Source organism: Dendropsophus ebraccatus, chromosome 1 (assembly GCF_027789765.1).
Source record: "Dendropsophus ebraccatus isolate aDenEbr1 chromosome 1, aDenEbr1.pat, whole genome shotgun sequence".
NCBI classification, from domain to species: Eukaryota; Metazoa; Chordata; class Amphibia; order Anura; family Hylidae; genus Dendropsophus; species Dendropsophus ebraccatus.
This window is the reverse complement of record NC_091454.1, coordinates 47677957-47696550: the sequence shown is the minus strand read 5'-3', so window position 1 is coordinate 47696550 and position 18594 is coordinate 47677957. Positions and strand designations below refer to the sequence as shown.

General features: G+C 40.0%; 1 protein-coding gene across 6 annotated transcripts in view; it reads left to right on the top strand.

Annotated features, from left to right (window-relative positions):
• Positions 1–15911, top strand: part of KCNIP1 (potassium voltage-gated channel interacting protein 1) — a 156035-nt gene extending 140124 nt beyond the window's left edge. For all 6 annotated transcript variants that reach the window (XM_069954297.1, XM_069954281.1, XM_069954288.1 and 3 more), the window contains 2 exons: positions 11695–11757; positions 15283–15911. In XM_069954297.1, the coding sequence (XP_069810398.1) occupies positions 11695–11757; positions 15283–15330 (111 nt within the window). In that variant the 3' untranslated portion in view covers positions 15331–15911. The remainder of the gene's footprint in view (positions 1–11694; positions 11758–15282) is intronic.
• The last annotated feature ends 2683 nt before the right edge of the window (positions 15912–18594 follow it).

Below are 18594 nucleotides of genomic sequence, written 5' to 3'. Positions count from 1 at the left end.
AATTCACTTTACATGTACACCAGATATTTGTGGTAGCTTATTAAACTTCATAGTATAATAGTATTTTAAAAATCTTATAAGCCTTTCAATGTACATGTATCTCAGACTTTTGAGGTCAAAACTTTGTCCCAAAAACACATTTATGATGTGTTTGAGACACCATTTGTACCTCACTGGGCAAGGGCCAGAACTTAAAGGAGAAGTCCGGACAAAATTAATTTTTGATATGTTGTTACTAGGGATGAGCGAACTTTTGAAAAGTTCGGTTCGGTTCGATCCCCCGAACTTTCCCGAAGTTCGGGTTCTGACGAACCGAACCGAAAACGAACCTTGCAATAACAGCTGAATAAGTGCAGCTACAATACTGGGAGTGTGATAGGGTATAGTTTCGTGTAGTTGCAGTTGCTATTACAATGAAAAAAGTGGAAAAAATCAAAGTGCAAAAATCGTGAAAAAAAAAAATAGCCGGCAAATCGGCAATAATGCCGAGCCGACTCCCTTAATGGTTAATATATTTAATTAATAGAACAAATTTTCGTTGTAATAAAGTCACTTTCGTTGTTCAATAATTTAATTAAAACGATTCCATCATTGTGCAATTAAATATACTGTTAAAATAAATATATATAAATAAATGTATATTTATATATATATTCATTTTTTTACAGTATATTTAATTACACAGGTATGGATTTGTTTAAATTAAATTATTGAACAACGAAATTAATTTTATTACAACTAAAATGTGTTTTATTAATTAAATATTAATTATGACAGGAAGCTCTTTTAAAGCCGTTAATTCATATAGCCGGTAAAAAGAGCTCACTGTAATAATTAATACTTTACTTTAATTAAAACATCAAATGTTTCTTCTAATTATGCTATCACAATTGCATTATTAGAAGAAACATTTTGAATCATATGTGCGCTGAGCTGATCAGCTGATCGGCTCAGCGCACATATAATTAGCAGGTCCGCAGCACAGTAACTTCATTGTGCTGCGGACCAGCAAAGAGGACACATGGGGGTGAGTATACAGCTCTCCCCACCCCCTCCCCTGCACTGCACCACTCCCAGCAAGGAAGGGGGGGTCACTTAACCCCTTCCTTGATGGGAATGGTGTAGTCTGACATCAGTCTGGCCCCCAAGGGGTTAAGGGGGATGCAAGGCATCCTCCCTTAACCCCTTGGGGGTCAGACTGTAAGCAGCGATCTGTAAAGATGCTGCATACTGTAAGGTGCACAACACCGCTCACAATGATGGGTGTTGTGCTCCTGTTTGTGTGTTTTTTGTGTGTTTCTCCCTTTTTGTTTTTCAGATATCAGTATGCTGTGGATTATGTCGGATTCGGTCATCCCGCTGCCAGTATGTAATTCCCGGCCCTATTAACCCCCCCCCCCCCCGGAATAATACATTACCGGCAGCGCGATCCGGCCGCATCTGAGGCTCAGATGCGGCCGGATCGCGCTGCCGTTAATGTATTATTCCGGGGGGGTTAATGGGGCCGGGAATTACATACTGGCAGCGGGATGAAAATCCCGCTGCCAGTATGTAATTACATTGGAATTCACAGGGGAGGTATTCGCTGCAGATCCGCCCGTGTGAATTTACCCGATCCGGAACTGACACACTGAGCTCAGTGTGCCTGCTCCGGCAAAAAAGAAAGAAGATAGAAGAAAGAAGATAGAAGAAAGGCAAAGAAGAAAGAAGACCTGGGAGCATGAGTAACCCCCCCCCTCCCCTGCACTGCACCCCTCCCAGAAAGGAAGGGGGTTCACTTAACCCCTTCCTTGCTGCTATAGGTGCAGTCTGACAACAGTCTGGCCCCCAAGGGGTTACTTAACCCCCTGGGGGCCAGATTGTTCAGCATGGCACCCAAAGGGTTAAGGGGGATGCAATGCATCCTCCCTTAAGACCTTGGGTGCCACACTGTAAGCAGCGATCTGTAAAGATGCTGCATACTGTAAGGTGCACAACACCGCTCACAATGGTGTTGTGCTCCTGTTTGTGTGTTTTTTAGTGTGTTTCTCCCTTTTTGTTTTTCAGATATCGGTATCGAGTGGATTACGTCAGATTCGGTGGACTACGACGATGACCAGCGGTTGTTTGGATTTTTTAAAATAAAATGGTCAATGAGGGGTGTGGGGGTGTTTTTATTTGAATAAAAAAAAATTTCACTTGTGTCTTTATTTCTTTACTTTATAGACTTAGTAGTGGAAGCCGTCTAATAGACGGAATCCATTACTAAGTCGGGGCCTAGTGTTAGCCGGTATAAAATGGCTAACACTAACCCCCCCCATTATTACCCCAGTACCCAATGCCACCAGGGGTACTGGGAAGAGCCGGGTACCAGTGGTCCCAGAGCGTCAAAATTGGCGCTCCTGGACTGGGGCGGCAGCATGCTGGTAAGATTTAGGCTGGGGAGGGCCTAAACCAATGGCTCTTCCCACCCTGGTGTTACCAGGCTGCTGTTGCTTGGTTTTTAACCCGGCTGGTTATGAAAATAGGGGGGACCCTATGCGTTTTTTTATATAATTAAAAAAAAACAAAAACGAGTAGGGTTCCCCCTATTTCCATAACCAGCTGGGTTAAAAACCAAGCGACAGCAGCCTGATAACACCATTGGTTTAGGCCCTCCCCAGCCTAAATCTTACCAGCCTGCTGCCGCTTCAGTCCAGGAGTGCCAGTTTTCACGCTTCGGGACCACTGACACCCAGCTCTTCCCGGTACCCCTGGTGGCATTGGGTACTGGGGTAATAATGGGGGGTTAGTGTTAGCCATGTTATACCGGCTAACACTAGGCCCCGACTTAGTAATGGATTCCGTCTATTAGACGGCTTCCACTACTAAGTCTATAAAGTAAAGAAATAAAGACAAGACACAAGTGAAATTTTTTTTTTATTCAAATAAAAACACCCCCACACCCCTCATTGACCATTTTATTTTAAAAAATCCAAACAACCGCTGGTCATCTTCGTAGTCCATCGAATCCGACGTAATCCACATGATACCGATATCTGAAAAATAAAAAGCGAGAAACACACAAAAAACACACAAACAGGAGCACAACACCCATCATTGTGAGCGGTGTTGTGCTCCTTACAGTATGCAGCATCTTTACAGATCGCTGCTTACAGTCTGGCCCCCAAGGGGTTAAGGGAGGATGCATTGCATCCCCTTAACCCCTTGGGGGCCAGACTGATGTCAGACTGCACCCATCCGATCAAGGAAGGGGTTAAGTGACCCTCCTTCATTGCTGGGAGGGGTGCAGTGCAGGGGAGGGGGTGGGGAGAGCTGTATACTCACCCCCATGTGTCCTCTTTGCTGGTCCGCAGCACAATAAAGTCACTGTGCTGCGGACCCGCTAATTATATGTGCGCTGAGCCGATCAGCTGATCAGCTCAGCACACATATGATTCAAAATGTTTCTTCTAATAATGCAAATGTGATAGCATAATTAGAAGAAACATTTGATGTTTTAATTAAAGTAAAGTATTGATTATTACAGTTTGCTCTTTTTACCGGGTATATGAATTAACGGCTTTAAAATAGCTTCCTGTAATAATTAATATTTAATTAATAAAACACAATTTTGTTGTAATAAAATTAATTTTGTTGTTCAATAATTTAATTTAAACGAATCCATACTTGTGCAATTAAATATACTGTAAAAAAATAAATACATATATAAATATATATTTTTTTATATATATATATATATATATATATATATATATATATATTTTAACAGTATATTTAATTGCACAATGATGGAATCGTTTTAATTAAATTATTGAACAATGAAAGTAACTTTATTACTACGAAAATATGTTCTATTAATTAAATATATTAACCATTAGAGGAGTCGGCATTATTGCAGAGGATCGCTAACCCCGTAATGCCGATTCCTCTAATACTGTTTCCCTTCTTTCCCAGATGCATTCCAGAGGTGTTTGCATCACTTTTTAAAGATGTCTTTGATTCTATTTGTTATTGTTATTTTAACCAGATTCGTTACGAACTTTCTCAAAGTTCGGTTCGGTGACGAACCAAACTTTCTGCAAAGTTCGTAACAAATCAGGTGCGTTACGGTTCGGTTCGCTCATCCCTAGTTGTTACTTATGAAAAGTTATACAAATTTCTAATGTACATTAATTATGGGAAATGCACATATAGGGCTATTTCCCTTAATTTAGTAGGTCAGGAAGTGTTAGAATTCTCTCAGATACAGTGACGTCACGGCGAAAGGTGTAATTCCTATGGAGTGTCCAGCAAGGGGCTCTCTATATGTAGAAGTCCATGGGACTTTATTGTTTCTATAGATGTCTATGTAAAGTAATGTAATGTAGTGTAGTGTACAGTATGCTTTATTGAATGAATACATCTATGGAATACTTGCTCTTTGCTCCTTGCTCCCCAAAGTATTGCATAAATGTATTCATTCAGTACATTAGGATATCACAGTAAGCCCGCCGATCCGCCGCATTCCCGATGCCCGCCGATCCGGGCTATATACACTGAACTACAGCTCCCATCATCTGCTCATAGTATGAGCAGGTGATGGGAGCTGTAGCTGGGTTATGGCTATGACTTGCCTGCTGCCGCTGATGCCACTGCTTATGCTGCCGGGTGCAGGGGGGAGCCACTCAGTACACAGGAGCGCTCCCCCCTCCTCCTCCTTCCGGGATCCTGGGAACCTCCCCCCTATCCCAGGGCTGACTCCCCACCTGGACGCCGCTTTCCCCCCACACATACCGGCTCCCGATGCATTCTGGTGTCCGCACTGATGTCGGGAGTCGGTATGTGTGGGGGGAGAGCGGCGGCCAGGCAGGGAGTCAGCTGTGGGATAGGGGGGAGGTTCCCAGGATCCCGGAAGCAGGAGGGGGGAGCGCTCCTGTGTACTGAGCAGCTCCTCCCTGCGCCCGGCGGCATAAGCAGTGGCATCAGCGGCGGCAGGCAAGTCATAGCCATAACCCAGATATAGCTCCCATCACATGCTCATACTATGAGCAGATGATGGGAGCTGTAGTTCAGTGTATATAGTCCGGATCGGCGGGAATGCGGCGGATCGGCGGGCGGCGGCAATGCGGCGGATCGGAGGGGGGGCGGGAATGCGGCGGATCGGCGGGCTTTCTGTGATATCCTAATGTACTGAATGAATAAATTTATGCAATACTTTGGGGAGCAAGGACACTTGCTCCCCAAAGTATTCCATAGATGTATTCATTCAATAAAGCATACTGTACACTACACTATATTACTTTACATAGACATCTATAGAAACAATAAAGTCCCATAGACTTCTACCTATAGATCGCCCCCTGCTGGACACTCCATAGGAATTACACCTTTCGTCGTGACGTCACTTTATCTGAGAGAATTCTAACACTTCCTGATCTACTAAATTAAGGGAAATAGCCCTATATGTGCATTTCCCATAATTAATGTACGTTAGAAATTTGTATAACTATTCATAAGTAACAACATATCAAAAATTTATTTTGGCCGGACCTCTCCTTTAACTAGGAGATGTGGCTTCACTGTGGACCGGCATGGCTTACAATTTGTCACACTTTGCCAGAATACACCAAAACTTAGGCATAATTTTTAAGACAAACTCAAATTGGCATAACAAGCCCAAAATACATTTTCCTGTTTTGGATTCCCTGGAGGTATTCAAACAGTAAGAGCTGTGATCGTCTGTTGCCTTGTTGAATATACTTATGTGCTACAGAGTGTTGTGCCTCTCTTTCTTGCACAACCCCCCTAAGTCAGAATACACAGTTATTCTTTCACTATCTAACTTATTAATTGGCTGTCTACACCATGGAACGCTGTCTGTTTTTCTATTTCTAAAACTCAAATTAGACAGCCTATCATAGTTCCCTAAAGAAGTATCTGAGTGTACAGAGATGTATTCCAAAGTATTCGCTTTTGACACATCACTTCCAATAGCAGCTTTATAGTTCAAAGATCTGATTCTGATACACCAACTGGCTCTGTATTATTTCTCTTAACCTCTTTCCTCTCAGCAGTGTACATTAAGGGCCCATTCACACAGGCGAGGATTCCAAAAAGAACCCCCACCTGTAGACTCCGCTCAGAACCCCTCCTGCTATCTGTTTCAATGGGATGCCTCACGAGCCTACTTTCTCTGCGTCTCTCCACTGAAAGAGTTGGCTTGTCAATTCTTTGAGCAGAGAGGCGCAAAGAGAGACGCATGAGGCATCCCACTGAAACAGATAGCAGGAGGGGTTCTGCTAGGAATCTCCACCTGATTTCTGAAGTGTGAATGAGCCCTAACAACAAGCTCAACCATAAAAACCTTAAACAGTTCAGTCAGCAGGGGAAATAAAGTTATGAATGTTGTTATATGGGGACACAAGGCTTTTTTACAGGGTTATCCTAAGATTTAAATTTATGACAGAAAATGGGTAAAAAGTGAACAGTTCGTTTCCAACCACATAGACTGGAACTGATCATGAAAATGGGGATCCTGGTGTTCTTTTGTGAATAGAGCAACAGTATGCATAATGGACCACCGCTTCACACTCTAGGGGACTGCTCAAGATAGTCAGGCACTGTACTCTTCTATTTTAAGCAGTCTCATAAAGTTTTAAGAAGTGTGCCTACATGAACACTGCTTCATTCAAATAGTGGCATTAAAGTGACACTGTCACCCCTTTGTGGATTCTGACTTCTCTACACAGGTGTAAAGGGTAAATTTAGCGTTTTTCATATCTTATTTTATATCATACATCATGGTGCTTGTTCCAGTAAAAAGTGATGTTTTATCAACTGCAGTGTATTGTATCAGTGATCAGCAGATTACTGGTTAATGTATACAAGTGTACAATAATGTACATTAGTGTAGAAGTGGAAAAAGTGCAAAATAAGACATAATGAAATAAATCCACCACCCTCCAAATTAATAAAATGTTATTCCTTATTAGAGATGAGCGAACCGGGTTCGGGTTTGAGTCGATCCGAACCGGAACGTTCGTTATTTGATTAGCTGGGGCTGCTGAACTTGGATAAAGCTCTAAGGTTGTCTGGAAAACATGGATACAGCCAATGACTATATCCATGTTTTCCACATAGCCTTAGGGCTTTATCCAAGTTCAGCAGCCACCTCAAATGCCGAAAGTTCGGGTTCGGATCGACTCGAGCATGCTCCAGGTTCGCTCATCTCTATTCCTTATCCAAAATAAACTGTTACATAAAAACATAAAAAACTGTACACGTTTATTATTGCCACGTAATGACCCAAGCTATAAAAACATACCATTGTTTTAACCACACAGTGCAAGCTGTAAAACCACTTGGTCCATATAGTCTGCTCTTTTAGTATTTTCTTTCATATTATCTTAGGAGAGATATATGTATAAAGCCGGCAGGTTTACCTACTTTTATTGTAGATTTGCCTACCACATCTGCTGGAAGTTTGTTTCAAGCATCTACTACTCATTCACTAAAGTAATATTTTCTCATGTAGCGTCTGATCTTTCCCCCAACTAACCTTTGACTGGGTCCGCTTATTTTTTATTATATATATATATATATATAAACACTTTCTTCTTGAACCTTATTTAGTCCTTTGGGCCAGGTTCAGACTATGTAAGTGTGCGGCTGTATTTGCGGCTGTAATTGTGCGGCGGTATTTTTGGTGGTTCATGCGTACGCTGGAAAGTATACGATATGCGGCTGCACAGTGCACACTATGTATGAATCTACGGCCCTATCGTAAACGGTCCCGTAAAAAATGAACAAGACCATTGTTTGCGGATGGAAACGCGGCCGTGGATTGACAGGCGGTCCGTACGGAGTACTTCAAAAATAGCCGGCAATGATGCCGAATGCCGATGCCTCTAATAGTTAATATATTAAATTAATAAAACACATTTTCTTTGTAATAAAGTCCCTTTCGTTGTTCAATAATTTAATTCTAACGAATCCATCATTTTGCAATTAAATATACTGTTAAAATAAATATATATATAAATAAATGTATATTTATATATATATTTATTTTTTGACAGTATATTTAATTGCACAATGATGGATTCGTTAGAATTAAATTATTGAACAACGAAACTGAATTTATTTCATCGAAAATGTGTTTTATTAATTAAATATTAATTAGTACAGGAAGCTCCATAAGCCATTAATTCATATTGCCGGCAAAAGAGCATTCTGTACTAATCATCACTTTACTTTAATGAAAACATCAAATGTTTCTTCTAATTATGTTATCACAATAGCATTATTAGAAGAAACATTTAGAATTATATGTGCGCTCAGCTGATTGGCTGATCGGCTGAGCGCACATATAATTAGCGGGCCTGCAGCACAGTGACTTCATTGTGCTGCGGACCAGCGAAGAGACAACATCGGGGTGAGTATAGAGCTCTCCCCACCCCCTCCCCAGCACTGCACCCCTCCCAGCAATGAAGGGGGGTCACTTAACCCCTTCCTTGCTGGGATGGGTGCAGTCTGACATCAGTCTGGCCCCCAAGGGGTTAAGGGGGATGCAATACATCCTCCCTTAACCCCTTGGGGGCCAGACTGTAAGCAGCGATCTGTAAAGATGCTGCATACTGTAAGGTGCACAACACCGCTCACAATGATGGGTGTTGTGCTCCTGTTTGTGTGTTTTTTGTGTGTTTCTCCCTTTTTGTTTTTCAGATATCGCTATCCTGGGGATTAAGTCGGATTCCGTGGACTACGTCGATGACCAGCGTTTTTTGGTTTTTTTTTTTTTTTATAAAATGGTCAATGAGGGGTGTGGGTGTGTTTTTATTTGAATAAAAAATTTTTTTAACTTGTTTCTTCTCTTTATTTCTTTACTTTATAGACTTAGTAGTGGAAGCCGTCTAATAGACGGAATCCATTACTAAGTTGGGGCCTAGTGTTAGCCGGTATAAAATGGCTAACACTAACCCCCTATTATTACCCCAGTACCCAATGCCACCAGGGGTACTGGGAAGAGCCGGGTGCCAGTGGTCCTGGAGCGTCAAAATTGGCGCTCCTGGACCGGGCGGCAGCAGGCTGGTAAGATTTAGGCTGGGGAGGGCCTAAACCAATGGCTCTCCCCACCCTGGTGTTACCAGGCTGCTGTCGTTTGGTTTTTAACCCGGCTGGTTATAAAAATAGGGGGGACCCTATGCGTTTTTTTTTTAAATAAATAAATAATTTAAAAAAAAACGCATAGGGTCCCCCCTATTTTTATAACCAGCCGGGTTAAAAACCAAACGACAGCAGCCTGGTAACACCAGGGTGGGGAGAGCCATTGGTTTAGGCCCTCCCCAGCCTAAATCTTACCAGCCTGCTGCCGCCCGGTCCAGGAGCGCCAATTTTGACGCTCCGGGACCACTGGCACCCGGCTCTTCCCAGTACCCCTGGTGGCATTGGGTACTGGGGTAATAATAGGGGGTTAGTGTTAGCCATTTTATACCGGCTAACACTAGGCCCCGACTTAGTAATGGATTCCGTCTATTAGACGGCTTCCACTACTAAGTCTATAAAGTAAAGAAAGAGAAGACACAAGTTAAAAAAAATTTTTATTCAAATAAAAACACCCCCACACCCCTCATTGACCATTTTATAAAAAAAAAAAAAAAACTACCGTTGGTCATCGACGTAGTCCACGTAATCCGACGTAATCCCCAGGATAGCGATATCTGAAAAACAAAAAGGGAGAAACACACAAAAAACACACAAACAGGAGCACAACACCCATCATTGTGAGCGGTGTTGTGCTCCTTACAGTATGCAGGATCTTTACAGATCGCTGCTTACAGTCTGGCCCCCAAGGGGTTAAGGGAGGATGTATTGTATCCCCCATAACCCCTTGGGGGCCAGACTGATGTCAGACTGCACCCATCCCAGCAAGGAAGGGGTTAAGTGACCCCCCCTTCCTTGCTGGGAGGGGTGCAGTGCTGGGGAGGGGGTGGGGAGAGCTCTATACTCACCCCGATGTGTCCTTTTCGCTGGTCCGCAGCACAATGAAGGCACTGTGCTGCGGACCCGCTAATTATATGTGCGCTGAGCCGATCAGCCAATGTTTCTTCTAATAATGCTATTGTGATAACATAATTAGAAGAAACATTTGATGTTTTCATTAATGTAAAGTGATGATTAGTACAGAAAGCTCTTTTGCCGGCAATATGAATTAACGGCTTATGGAGCTTCCTGTACTAATTAATATTTAATTAATAAAACACATTTTCGTTGAAATAAATTCAGTTTCATTGTTCAATAATTTAATTCTAACGAATCCATCATTGTGCAATTAAATATACTGTCAAAAAATAAATATATATATAAATATACATTTATTTATATATATATTTATTTTAACAGTATATGTAATTGCAAAATGATGGATTCGTTAGAATTAAATTGTTGAACAACAAAAGGGACTTTATTACAACGAAAATTTGTTTTATTAATTTAATATATTAACCATGAGAGACATCGGCATTACTGCAGAGGATCGCAAACCCCGGTAATAGCAATTCATGTAAACTGTTTCCCTGCTTTCCCAGATGCTTTACAGAGGTGTTTGCATCACTTTCTTAAGATTTTATTTGTTATTTTTAGTTGAACCAGATTTCCAAGTAAATGACCGTATGTTTTGAGCAGCATGCCTATTTTTTCCCACAGCCGTAGTTTCATCCGCACATTTACAGCCGCATAAAAAATACAGCCGCACAGTTACAGTACATAGTGTGAACCTAGCCTTAAGGTGTCAATTATGTCTCTTTCTCTTCTTTCCACCAGACTATACCAATTCAAATTCTTAAAGTGATACTGTCACCGCCTTTTTGCATTATGAATTCTTTACACAGGTGTAAAGGGTAAATTTGGCAGTTTTCATACATTATTTTATATCATACGTCATGGTGCTTGTTCCAGTAAAAAGTGATCTTTTATCATCTGTGGATTGTGCTATCTGGGCGGGGCTTCACGGTCGAAGTACCACTTAACCCCACCCACAATGTCACCATTGGCCCCACCCCGTGATGTAATTGACACATAGGCCCCACCCCTCGAGGGCCATTGGTACAGGCCAGCCTAAAGGTATAGGCCGCACCCCCTCTAGGTCGGCCCAAACCAGTGGCCGATAAGGGGGCGTGGCATATGCAATTATGATGTCACGGGGCGGGATCAACTAAGGGGCACTGCAGCCGTGAAGCCCCTTCCAGGTAGCAGAATCCTCAGCTGATAAAGATCGCTTTTTACTGGAACAAGCCCCATGACTTATAAGGTAAGAAAACTGCAAAATTTGCCCTTTACACCTGTGTAGAAAAGTCATAATTCAAAAAGGGGTTGACAGTGTTACTTTAAAGTGAATGTACCACTAGTACATAATTTTTTTTTTACATGAATAGACCGGTGCTTGTGTGGGTCTATTACCGAGCGCCGACCCAGCATGAAGCACTAGGGGCGGGCCTGCCGCACCCCAGTGTGATGATCTGCCCTCCCCTCTGTGACATGGCTCCAATAAAATCAGCAGAGGGAAGGGGAGGGCAGATCGTCACACTGGGTCTTCCTCCAGTGCTTCATGCGCCGCTGCTGGTCTATTCATGTAAAAAAAAAACAAAGTGGTACATTCGATTTAAGTCTTTCTTGATATGTTTTAGTTTTACATTTTAACATCTAAAACCCATTTAAAATATTTCTTTTATTCAGAAAATGGACAAAAATAAAGATGGAGTTGTAACCTTGGATGAATTTATTGAATCATGTCAAGAGGTAAGAAATTGTTTTATTAGATGTAAAGAGGCACTGTTGTGAACATGTTTTAAAGAAATCAACAGGGTCTGTGATCGCGAGTCGTTTTGCAGTATATGCAATAAGCGAAGAAGAAATGAATCACAGCACTCACCAGTCTTCTCTTCTGACTTTTAACCCCTAGACGACCTAGGACGTACCGGTACATCCTGGAAGTCTGTGCCCAGACGACCCTGGACGTACCAGTACGTCTTGAGCTATGAAGCGCGCTTCGGAGCGGAGCGCGCTTCAAAGCACGTGGGGGCCGGCTGCAATCAGCAGCCGGCACCTCACCATTAATGATCGCTGCAGCGTGACATTAACTCCTTAAACGCTGCGATTGCGACGCAGCCGCAGCATTTAAGTGTAAGTGACAGGGGGAGTCCCCTGTCACTTACCGATCGAGACCCCTGCACCAGGACACTCACGGAACAGATGGAGAGTTTACGTCAGCAGACCTAAACTCTCCATCTGTTCCGTGAGTGTCCTGGTGTCCTAATGTGAACTGTGACCAGCCTGGCAGGGTGGTGGACTTTTTTCATACTATTGCTATTGTCCTCTCTACAGCGGCTTTGTAAATATCACTAAGTGGTGAAACTTTGCAACTATTTTTGTGCTGAAGATAATAAAGTAAGAAAGCATTGGAGTTTTGGTGTATGCCTCTTACTGAATTTGATATTGGGAGTGCAGGCACCTACTTACACTGAGAAGACTGAATTAGCAAAGTGCACTTTTTTATTCTGATCAATGCTATGCCTATGGCATAGCAGTGATCAGTGTAGAAAATAAAACTAATGTATGTACAAGTCCCCCAAAGGGACTTAAAATGTATTTAAAAAAAAGTTAAAAATCACTATTACACTACCCCAAACCCCCTCCCCCAATAAAAGTTTAAATCACCCCCCTTTCCCATTATATAAATAAAACATATTAAAATAAATAAATAAACATATACTATACCGTAGCGTGCGTAATTGTCCGATCTATTAAAATATAACAAGCGTCATTGCGATCGGTGAACGGCGTAGACGAAAAGAGGGAAAAAAATGCGCGGATTACCGATTTTATGTTACATTATATATAAAAAAAATTGATAAAAAGTGATCAAAACGTCCGATCTTCACAAATATGGTATTAATAAAAACTAGAGATCATGGTGGAAAAAATGACACCCCATACAGCCCTGTAGGTGAAAAAAATAAAACTGTTATAAGCGTCACAATAGGCCCATTTTATTAATAATTAATTGCCAAAAAAATTATTTAATAAAAAAAAATATATAACATTAGAGAATCTGTGTAAACCTGCATATGGTTGTGTTCGGACTGACCTATAGAGTAATAGAATCATGTCGCTTTTACCATATAGTGCATTACGTAGACACAGGAACCCCCCAAACGTTACCATATTGTATTCTTTTTTACGATTTCACCTATTTATATCTTCATAAATAATATATTTAAGATTCCGTCATATATGTTATGGTAAAATGAAACATAACCCAAGAAAAAAAACCATATGCACAAAGAGGTAGCACATCACAAAAAATTCTTTATTGCAACATTATCAAAAATACAAAAAATACCGCTAAATCAAGACTATTTCCCATCTGACCCGTTTTTTTATACTTTTGAGGACTGTATATGGTGATCATTTCTATTCTCTTATTTCATGTATCTACCATTGTGGTGATGTTATATGTTACAGGGACTCTGCTTAGGCAGTTTTGTTAGACTCTAACATTGTTTACACAGTCCAGGGTCAGTGTGGTTGATTAGTCCTTGCTGGTACACCGGCAGGACTCATGTGAACATTGTAAGTGTTTTTAATGTAGTGTGGTATTTGGGGTATGTCTCCCTCATTGCAATACTCCTGCATAATTGTTTTAGCTGTATTTTTTGTATTTTTGATAATGTTTCAATAAAGAATTTTTTGTGATGTGCTACCTCTTTGTGCATATGCTTTTGTTTTCTTGGGTTATGTGTTATTTTTATGCATTGGTCTAGCTTTCCTTTATTTATAGTGGTGCCCACTGGTTTTACATGTATACAATGGTAAAATGAAAGACACTATTACAAAGTACAACTATTCCTGTAACAAACAAGCCATTACATGGCCTTGTAGATAGAACTGAAAGTGCTAGAGCTCTTAGAAGGGGAGGAGGAAAAAATGAAAGCGCAAAGATCAAAATCTGCGCTGTCCACTGGGTCATTTTGGGCCTGGTCCTTAAAGGGTTAATTTATCATCATATGGAATAAAAAGTGCAATGGAGGGGGTGCAGAAATTCCATTGATGTTCCATGGCATTTCTGCATCGGCTCCCCTGCACCTTGTATTCCATATTATGCTGAATTAAAAGTCAGAAGAGAAGACTGGTGAGTGCTGTCATTCATTTCACCTTTGTTTTTGGTCTATGGGGCTGCTTGCCCTGTCATTTTTTGTGTCATGATCTGTACTTTCTCTCGGTAGCTTGCTTGCATATGTGCAACTTTTTGATGGTAGCAAGATGAGAAATGTCATAATTTATTAGTTCCCGGATTCCATATGCATCAATAACAAATATGTTTTTTTTTTCTCTTTTTAAATTTTTTTTTATTTATAAATTGGTTATTTATACTTCTAATATGGGAACTTTTTTTTATTTTTAATTTGAAGTCCCTGTAAGGAACTGTTTTGAACAATGCACTGATTGCTCATAGAGATTAATGCAGTACATATGTACTGCATTGATCTCTGCAGTTGGTGCTTGATTGCTAAGGACTGCTAAAGCCCATAGTAAACGATTGCCAAGCCAGATTCAGTTTCATTATGTTGCTGAGGCCTGGACAGCAGGTTGGATTGCTCTTCTTGATGGTATCAAGCGGGGGGTGCTGCCACTAGACCACCATGGATCTATAAGGGTGTCGTGTGTCCTTAAGGAGTTAAACTGTTTTGGAGCTCCCAGCATCATAATGATTCATCTGATCAATTATTAGAGAGACATACACCTCATATATACACCTGTTATACATGAAGTGTATAAATAAACACAAGTGTAGATGGACCTTTTAGCCCCTTGGACTCTGTGCATATGACCCTGTTGTGGGGTAGCTCAAAGTGTGATGGCTGCCAGACAATGGATTCAGGGAACGGGGATCTACCAGTGTAAGAGCAGATAGGAACATGCAGTTCAATGAGTAAAAAAAAGGATTCCCGGATTAATTTCCTGGCACTTCCAAAAACTCTTTTACAACAATTGTAAAATAAAGAAGCTGATTTATTGTTAAAAAAGCAGTATAAAGTCATGCATGAAAGTCATTTCCCGATAATCTTTCCATATATATGGCATGTGCACTGAACTTGGGAATAAGGCCTAAGTGAATTTAAGCATGACTGGCATAAACATACAGTATATCTATCCTAAAATAAAAATGAAAATGAAATAATTTAAAGTGAGGCTAAATAAACTGGATTGTCCTTTTTTTCGTCTTTCTTTGCATTCTAACTTTGCTTGTTTTCTTTATTTTAGGATGATAATATTATGAGGTCATTGCAGCTGTTCGAGAATGTTATGTAACACAGAAAATGATGTTTGTTATGAAGAACAAGAAAATAAAAAAAATTAAAAAATCACCTTGTGAAACAATACAACAAACCACAAAAAAAATGTTTTGTCCTGACAGTTGAAACATTTTTCAATAAGGAAGAAATTCATTTTCTATGGATCCATAGAAGTATCAATTTCCACATTTTCTTTTCCATTACATTGGACTTCTACCTGTATGCATGTTTCTTCGAATGCATATTTTTTGTTTATTTTTATTTTCTATGTTATTTGTAGACATTTTATTGTTTGTTGTAAATGCTCCTGCTTTTCTAACCTGATATTATTAGAATGAGTTAAATCCTTGACTCTGTGATATTACCTTCCTTAGACATTTACTAAGATTGAAAGCTATATGATTACTAATAAAGTTTTATATATGTTTAAGGAACACACTATAGTGATATATGATCACTCTTTTATTATAAAATTGTCAAATCAAAGGGTTTCTGATCGTTAACTCTTTTGCTGCCTAGAGTTAATGGAAGTTTTGCACTTCTATTAGCCTGGACTATTTTCTCACACCTGTATATTTTTTAAAAAATAGATATCAAATAAATGCTCAAACTCCACCCAGCACTGTTCATTAATGATCACCTTCATGTAATTTTGCATCAAATGGTAGCTTTTTGTAAAAAATGTGCATAGATTAAATTTTGTGGCTAAAGGTCTCTCCTAGGGTCAGCATTAGGTACACAAACTTACATGAAATAAAAGTACAAGAGGTGAGAAGATGATACCACCAGTGCCATTATGTATCCTTGTGCTGGCACACTGATTATAAGATATTTTATTCAGGTGGTGTGGGGTCAAAGAGGCGGGGGCCTAGAGAATCTGTGAGAGAGAGGTGCTGCAGGCCTAGGGCACATATGCTCTGGACCCCATCTCTTTGGTCCTGCGCCACCTAAATAAACCTTTTTTTTTACCAGAATGCCAACACCAGGAGGAAACCAGATCTCAGCACCAGCCATGGATTCATTGGAGTTACATAGTTACATAGTTAGTTCGATTGTAAAAAAGACACATGTCCATCAATTTCAACTAAGTATGGGATAGATGGAAGGAAGGGGGAGGGATGATGGGTAGATTCTATACATATGCATTTATGTTATTTTGTTCTAAGAACTTCTCTAAGCCTACATACTGGTACTGGTGGTTTGGTGGGGCAAAGGCTTAGTACAGAGTCTCTTTAACTCTCTTTAAGCACATATCTTCATTAAATTACCAGTATTGTAAAGACCAAAATGTTGCTTTTAACTGACAAATTTAAATGGTCACAGTTATTTCAAACAACTTTAATCCACTTAATAGCCTGCAATCTGATGTCCACTGCTTGTTGTTATGCTCAAAATACAAATATGAACAGCGCTCCATGGTGTGATGTCTGCAAAGGATAGAGTGATGAAAGAGAGTAGATGGGAGACTCTCACCTGATGTAGTTGTGCAAATGCAAGGCACAACACTCAGTAGTAACATGTATATGGACTACAGCCACTCCCAGGAACCATACAGGATACTAAAAGTAAAAAATTCCTCCACTCCAACCCTGGGTGGAAACAGGTGCAGGTCCAAGATAGGCAAAGAATAAAAAAAATATATGAAATATTTATTAAAAACACAACGTGTTTCGAAGTCATGCCAACTTCTTTATCAAGTGTCTAATACAAAATACATTCTAGGATCCATAAAAAAGGTGTGCACATGCTCAGAACAAGCAGAGCATAGGTGATATCTAATTAGGTGCACAATGACTGACAACTCCCACTAGAAGCAAATCGCACCCAAAGGCACACACTTAAAATTAGCATATATACAGATATACACACAGAATACACAAGAAAACATGTAAAAATTATATTTAAAAATTGCCTATTTTGCATTTTCAATTCTTTCATTAAATCCCTGTGGTGTAAGAGTGAATAATTAAAAAATAGGATTCCTGGTTTATAAGCTGTCTATACCTATTGGGTTCTGGGATCTATTCTAATATGGTGAGTGTTAGATCTGTAGGATTGCTCTGATGATGAACATGATGAATTTTTTTAAATACACTGTGAAAAAGAAATGCTTTTTTTTATATTGGACCTATGTTTATTCAAGCGGGACCGCAACGTCTGAATGGTGCGGCCCACGTATTGTAACCCGCAGCTACATTCAAGTAGGTGCACCAAGAACTGCGTTGCACAGGTAAGTTTACTATGTATTGGATAAGATTCCCCTGTAATCTTAGATTTAATTATGTTTACTGGGGCGATGGCATCCATTTGCAGCACAAACAACGATTACCTTATAGATCCCACCTCACCCGTACCTAATTGTATAGGATGGAAATTTGTGTCCTGTATCTTGCGGAGTCTGCTAGGGGCTACATGACCCCGCAAGGTTTTTGTTCTACGAAAAATGATATTGGGTGTTTTTGGAATAACTATTTTAAATATCGGGTCATCACATAAAATGGACCAATTTTTTTGTAAATAGTTCTTAATTCTAAAAAAAGAACTATTTACAATAAAATTGGTCCATTTTATGTGATGACCCGATATTGAAATTAGTTATTCCAAAAAGGCCCAATATCATTTTTCATAGAACAAAAACCTTGCAGGGTCATGTAGCGCCTAGCAGACTCCGCAAAATTGCTGATATTCACTTATGCTATTGATTTATGCAAAGTTTGTTTAAAAGACAGTGCCTATTTAACTTATCCTGATAATTTTTGCTAGCTAAATGGGCTTAATTGTTCAAAAAATAAAGTTCTCCAGCACTGTGAACAAACAGTTAAAAATCCATTTTGTTTTGCCCTTAAAAAAAATAAAAAAAATAAATAAATCCCATTCTGATGCGTTTCAAGTAGAGATGGGTGAACCGAACTGCACAAACCCAAAAGAGCATATCTACTTAACCCCCTGAGGGCCAAATTGTTCAGTTTGTGCCCTGTGTCTCCTTTTTGTTTTTCAGATATCATTTTCCTGAGTACTACTTTGGATGCCATGGACTATGTCAATGACCAGCAATTTTTTTTATTATTATTAAAATGGTCAATAAGGGGTGTGTGTCAATAGGTAAATAGTTATATAATTAGTGCAGTTGAAAAAAGACACGTCCACCAAGTTTAACCAAGGAGGGTGTTTTTATTTCAATAAAAAATATACTATTGAGTATTGTCTTATTTTATTTACTTTACTGGCTTAGTTATTGAAGCCGTCTGATAGACAGCATCCAATACTGAGCGGGGCTCAG